Consider the following 6,440-nt stretch of genomic DNA (forward strand, 5'->3'; position numbering starts at 1 on the left):
GGACAAGGTGGTGGCACTGATCAGACAGCTTTGCGTGTACAAGGTGGTGGCACTAATCAGGTAGCCCTGAGGGGATGACGTGGTGGCACTGATCAAAAAGCTCTGCAGGGATTAGGTGGTGGCACTGATCATACAGCTCTGCAAGGAGTAGGTGGTGGCACTGATCATACAGCTTGCGTTGACAATGTGGTGGCACTGATTATACAGTTCTGCGGCGAAAAGGTGGTGGCACTGATCATACAGCTCTGCATGTAAAGGTGGTGGCACTGAACATACAGCTCTGCATGTAAAGGTGGTGGCACTGAACATACAGCTCTGCAGGGAAAAGGTGGTGGCACTGAACATACAGCTCTGCAGGGAAAAGGTGGTGGCACTGAACATACAGGTCAGCAGGGACGAGGTGGTGGCACTCATTATAGAACTCTGCAGGGGTGAAGTGGTGGCACTGATCATACAGGCCAAAAATGGGGGACGGGGTATGGAGTATGGCATGCGGATGGAGAGCACATTGATGCTGGAACCAGCGCGTCGCCTATCACGCTCCCCCATCAGTACATAGGTTTTCATCTGTGCTTTTTTTTTTAGTAATTACAGAAAAGCAGGAGGATTTGTGGTTTATTGGCTTCATTAATTTTCTTCTGTTACATAATATTTGTTCAGTGAACCTGCGGATAATTACACTACACTAATGTGGGGTTAACCCTCTGTGTAGCTCTAGGACTTTTCACCAATGATGGCAATTAGCTCGATCTGCACGTGCCGCAATCTCCTCAGTCACTTACAGTATTATCGGGACTCCCAGCTGTTTCTGCACTGATTACAGGGGGCTATAAGCAGCAGATGTTCTCGAGGAGCCCGATGTGAGATGAAGGTGGCGCATCTATGAACACTGGTAAATAAGAGGGGATCAGCAGGAACAAGGCAAGTAAGAGGTTAAACAGAGGAGGAAAGGCGTCTATGTACATCACTGAAGGCGGCGCTTAACCGAGGATTCCCGCTCATTGTCTGATCGCAGGATCCGTTTGGGGATTTGAACTTCCCGCTCTTCTTCCGCCGAGGATTATTAGCGGACATCACAATCCGGTCACACAGAGAACCGCGCAGAGTCCGGCCCTCCAGAGCCGCCATCACGGGATCGCCCTCCGGGAGGAGCAGCAGTCACTGATGTGGACAATCACCGGCCGCCATCCCCCGATACTCCGGGACGTGATAACCGCATGTAATCTCCACAGCGGAGTCAGGGGCCCGAGTATCAAGACATTCACTAATGAGGGACATTTCCTGTGACTATTCGAGGACTCCTCTCCCCACACAGGTCTGAGGCTTCATGTGATAACCCAGACATGGGCATCCTCAGTGTTTTGTGTTGAACCCCGGAATCAAGTGTGTATGGGCACCAACCTACAAACTGGTGGCGGCAGCCCGTGGTGCCTAACGTCAGTCCCATGTGAGCACGCAGAGATCAGCGGCGTCAGCTCTTGTGGCGACGGTGTGGGTGGCTCTTAGAAGAGCCTTTGGTGTTGTGGACAGAGATCGGCGGCAGCGCTCACTTGCTCTTGCTCGCCTTGCTGCTCTCGGTCTTCTTGGGCAGCAGCACGGCCTGGATGTTGGGCAGGACGCCCCCCTGGGCAATGGTCACCCCACCCAGCAGCCTGTTGAGCTCCTCGTCATTGCGCACCGCCAGCTGCAGGTGACGGGGGATGATGCGGGTCTTCTTGTTGTCCCGGGCAGCATTGCCGGCCAATTCCAGGATCTCAGCAGTCAGATACTCCAGTACAGCGGCCAGATACACCGGAGCGCCGGCGCCGACTCTCTCGGCATAATTGCCCTTGCGGAGAAGCCTGTGCACACGGCCGACTGGGAACTGGAGTCCTGCCCGGGATGAGCGGGTCTTGGCCTTAGCTCGGACCTTCCCTCCTTGTTTGCCGCGTCCAGACATGGTTGATAACAAACAATAAAGAATCTGGGCGAAATGAAGAACTAGCTGCGGCTGCTGTCGCTTTCATAATCGTCTGCCCCGCCTCCTCTCCTGTCATTGGATGGATCTCAAGTTACCAATGGAAAACAGACTTGTGTAGCTACCAATCAGCTGCAGTGGGCGGAGCGATTGACGGTTCTGTTGGTCACATGACTTTGTCACCCAATAGCACGGCGATCTGACAACAGTGTCATTTGCATGGCGGGCCTATAAATATCGCCGCTCTGGGAGGCTTGGGATCATTATTCTTCTCTCTTTTGAGAACTTTGCTTTCGTTATGGCTGATCCCAAATCTGCGCCAGCGCCCAAGAAGGGCTCCAAGAAAGCCGTCACTAAGACTCAGAAGAAGGACGGCAAGAAACGTAGGAAGAGCAGAAAGGAGAGCTATGCTATCTACGTGTACAAGGTGCTGAAGCAGGTCCACCCCGACACCGGCATCTCCTCCAAGGCCATGGGCATCATGAACTCCTTCGTCAACGACATCTTCGAGCGCATCGCAGGGGAAGCCTCCCGCCTGGCTCACTACAACAAGCGCTCCACCATCACCTCCCGGGAGATTCAGACCGCCGTGCGCCTGCTGTTGCCTGGAGAGTTGGCCAAGCACGCCGTGTCCGAGGGCACCAAGGCCGTCACCAAGTACACCAGCGCCAAGTGATCTGCTCAGTCTGCTGCTCCGCCATCACCCCAAAGGCTCTTCTAAGAGCCACCACCCCATCTCCATCAGAGCTGTGGCTGCTCCTGTGTCCTTTCCCGTCTCCCCGAGTTGTCTGCTCCACCGCCTGGGTCTCTGCGTCTAGTGACGGGAAGTGACAGGTGAAGGAAGTAGGGATGATGAATGCTACCAAGGAGATTGTGAGAACCGAGGACCTTCTAAATAATAACCTGGTCACTTCTCCATAAGTTGCTCTGTGTTCAGGGATTACTCTTTAACCCCTTGCTCCACAGATCTTGATATTCTGGGGTCTCATTCATTTGGTATAACATGATTCGGTTTAGTTCGTGATACACCATGATGACTAATAACACTTTCTAAGCCGGGATGCTTTGAGACTGAATTTTCTCCCCCATGCAGCACCAGACAGTGAGCTGACGATTTTCCTCTCTGCACTTAGTTCATGATTCTCGTGTTTTTCCTCAAATAACAGGAGACATTTGTAGTCTGTGCAGTTTTATCTAGAGATTATGCTGGAGTCTTCACTGTAAAGGGGAGCGGTGACGACATTTTAGAAGCAGCGGGAAATTCAAACCCCCTAACCGTCCTGTGTTCAGCCAATCCGCAGAGGGAGGGGAGGAGCTAATGTTCCCAATGGTTGACACGTTTGCAGTTCCCGCTTTTTCTGTTCTTTGTCTCCATATAACGCGCGGTCCCAGGACGGAGCGATGTCGGGGAATCTGCAGGTGTTGAGAGGTCGCTGGTCGCTTACATCCCATACAGGAGTCTGCAGCTGTTCCTGGTTAGAGAATGAATCCGCGTTAGGCAGATGCTGTGATGCCCCGTGTGTCTGACCTGCAGGCGATCACATCTCCCTTTCTCGTCATAATCAGTATTGTGGAGACAATATATTGGCTAGAGATGTATCCTACAAGAGACATTTCAGGGGAGACCAATTCTGCTCTTCCAAGCAGATCCCACCTGCAGCTCCAGGCAGGAGGTCTGTGATGGGAAATGTGCGATCATGTAGAGAAGATTGCCGAGAGCTCAGTGCACAATACATTACACTGTGATGTGAGGATCCTCTAGGTCAGACATGTCATGACATCATCTCCCATCACATCCTCCTCACAGATGTTTTTTAAATAATTACTGCAGGATATGGGGCGATATTGGCGGCTGGGATCAGTCAGGATCACTGCTGAGCTCTGATTTTCAGCCTTTTCTGTCATTATGTTAATAATTGTTTTTCCTAATTAATTGTAGCTGACAGCAGGTCCCTACTCTGCAGCAATGTGAGCTATGATGTGGTGGAAAAAAGAATCATTGCCAGGGGAAGAAGAAAACACAAATATAAGGACAATAGTGTCATAATTGCCCGAAGTAATGATGACTCCTATCATAGCACAAATGTCCCTAATGCGGGAATATAAGACCTGAATAAAGGCAGAGAGGGCTTAGCCCTGGGGTTAATATAAATGTAATATTCTCTATGAAAACCGGAGATCCTGTGATTACTGAGGACTGAGCCTTATATCAGGCAGTGTATCTACCGGTGTGAGATCCCCTGGGCGGCTGCCTGTAATATCTGTGGTTACAGTCTGTTCTGTCCTCCTGACATATACTGGGGCCGTGTCTGCTCCCCTCTATTTGTGCTGCCCATTTATCTATAGGCTGAATCTGGAATAATTCTCATCACAGGGGAAGAAGTGACATTATATTACAAGCTGGAAAGAAAAGGGAAACTGAACAATGAGCGGGAAATTCAAACTCTCCAACAGTTCTGTGCTCAGCCAAACAGCAGAGGAAGGGAGGAGCTCATGTGGATTCTGTAAGCCCCGCCCTGGGGCGCGTCATCTCTGCAGTTCTCTCTCTGGTCCGTCTCTCCTGTATATAAAGGAGGGGTCGTTCGGTTTTAGCATCAGTTACAGCTGACTACTTGGAAGATGTCTGGTCGCGGCAAAGGAGGAAAAGGTCTTGGGAAGGGCGGCGCTAAGCGGCACAGGAAGGTGCTCCGTGATAACATCCAGGGCATCACCAAGCCTGCCATCCGCCGTCTCGCTCGCAGAGGAGGCGTCAAGCGCATCTCCGGCCTCATCTATGAAGAGACTCGCGGGGTCCTGAAAGTCTTCCTGGAGAACGTGATCCGTGACGCCGTCACCTACACCGAGCACGCCAAGAGGAAGACCGTCACCGCTATGGACGTGGTGTACGCGCTCAAGCGCCAGGGCCGCACTCTCTACGGCTTCGGAGGTTAATTGTATTCTTTTCTGTGCTGATAACCCAAAGGCTCTTTTCAGAGCCACCCACATCTTCTACCTGAGAGGCTACGATTTCCTATTCCTGCAATCTGGTGCCTGTAAGTATACTAGTTGTCACAGCCTGGCATGTGTCTTGCACTTTCCTCCTTCCATACTGGAGCTGGCACCGCGGACTTGGGGTGATGTGGTTTATTCTCCTTGATCTATAATATACAGCTGCCAGGTTCTGGGGGCATACAGTATATCCGCACTGTGCAGCACAGACATCTCTGCACCACAGTACATACCTCGCTGTGATGTGGTCACTACAGAGCAGAAATCCAAGTTCTGCCGTGAGATGAACGTGATTCTGCTACAGGTCTTCCTGATCAGATCAGTGTGTGTGTCAGGAGGCAGCGAATACTCCCGGGGATTGTCGCTGGATAGATGCGCCTCCCCCAAAGGCTCCTATCAGAGCCGCACACATGTGTTCTACAATTCCTGATATTTGATGACTGCGGTGATGGAGTCTGGTCAGATCCTATTTCTCAGGATTGGTGTAAATCCAGTGAGGAGCGGTCACATCCTGTACCGGTAACTGCTCCCCCTTGTTAGTGGCGGCTCCCCGGTATGTCCAGCGCCTGCATCTCATCACTACCACCCTCCTCATTTACCATCTACATGTGGCCACTGATTGTGACCTCCTGACTGCTCCTAATAACATGGACTGGAGCTACAGCCGGCAGCGGTCTCCTGTGCTCGGGCTGATGGATGAAGCCGCTCCCTCCCCGCAGCCGGACATTAGCGGCTCGTTCCCCTCATGACGGGGAGGTTTCTGGTGTCTTATCCTATTTATCAGTAGTCGGAGCCAGAAGAGAGAACAGAGTCCGCACCCCGAATGTACAGCGCCGTCATCCGAGCCTGGCGGACCATAGCGAGGACTGGAGATGAGGCGGCTCCGGAGCCTGTGTATTTCTGAGTGCGGAGAGCGCCATCCCTCCAGAGGAGAAAAAGTCTCGCATACAAGATAACTGCATAAATGTGGTTGGTGAGATAATGAGCAGCGGCCACCGTTCTGGGGATTGAGGGGTTAATACAATCTCACTTTACCACATGATCTGCAGGTATAATGGCCGCTTACTCCTGACAGTGATTGGGAAATGATGTCTCTTCCACAAGCAGAGAACAGTCACTGAAGGGTTAATGATCGAGGGCCGAGAGCACGACTGAGCGGGAGATTCAAACCATCAAACGGTTATAAAGCTCCGCCCACAGGAACCGACCAATCGATAGACGTGCTTCCTCCTCCGTTTAACTCCTTATTGCCCTTCTACCTGCTGCTCCTCATGTACACGTGTTCTCCCGGCAGCGCTCAGCACATCGGGCTCCTCCTGGTAGAACATGTGCGGATTGTATCATCCGATCTGTGCTAGATGCGGCCTCCTGTGATCAGTGCGGACCCCACACGGAGACGCCCAGATATAACGTTACCGGGTCTCCGTGTGGGGTCCGCTCCGATCACTGCTGGAAGTGGAGTTGAGACTGATCAGCCCTGGAGCTGCAGGCAATG

General features: G+C 52.1%; 2 protein-coding genes across 2 annotated transcripts; one reads left to right on the forward strand and one right to left on the reverse strand.

The window, feature by feature from the left end:
* Positions 1-1,494: 1,494 nt before the first annotated feature.
* LOC141057177 (histone H2A type 1-like) lies at positions 1,495-1,972 on the reverse strand. Its single transcript, XM_073553715.1, has one exon. The coding sequence runs from the start codon at positions 1,937-1,939 to the stop codon at positions 1,547-1,549; it is 393 nt and encodes a 130-aa protein (XP_073409816.1). The 5' UTR covers positions 1,940-1,972; the 3' UTR covers positions 1,495-1,546.
* A 243-nt stretch (positions 1,973-2,215) lies between these two features.
* LOC141057178 (histone H2B 1.1-like) lies at positions 2,216-4,937 on the forward strand. Its single transcript, XM_073553716.1, has one exon. It carries the CDS (start codon positions 2,256-2,258, stop codon positions 2,631-2,633), a length of 378 nt encoding a protein of 125 aa, XP_073409817.1. The 5' UTR covers positions 2,216-2,255; the 3' UTR covers positions 2,634-4,937.
* The last annotated feature ends 1,503 nt before the right edge of the window (positions 4,938-6,440 follow it).

This window comes from Dendrobates tinctorius, unplaced genomic scaffold (assembly GCF_039654945.1).
Source record: "Dendrobates tinctorius isolate UK_male_01 unplaced genomic scaffold, ASM3965494v1 ptg000202l, whole genome shotgun sequence".
In the NCBI taxonomy this organism is placed as follows: Eukaryota; Metazoa; Chordata; class Amphibia; order Anura; family Dendrobatidae; genus Dendrobates; species Dendrobates tinctorius.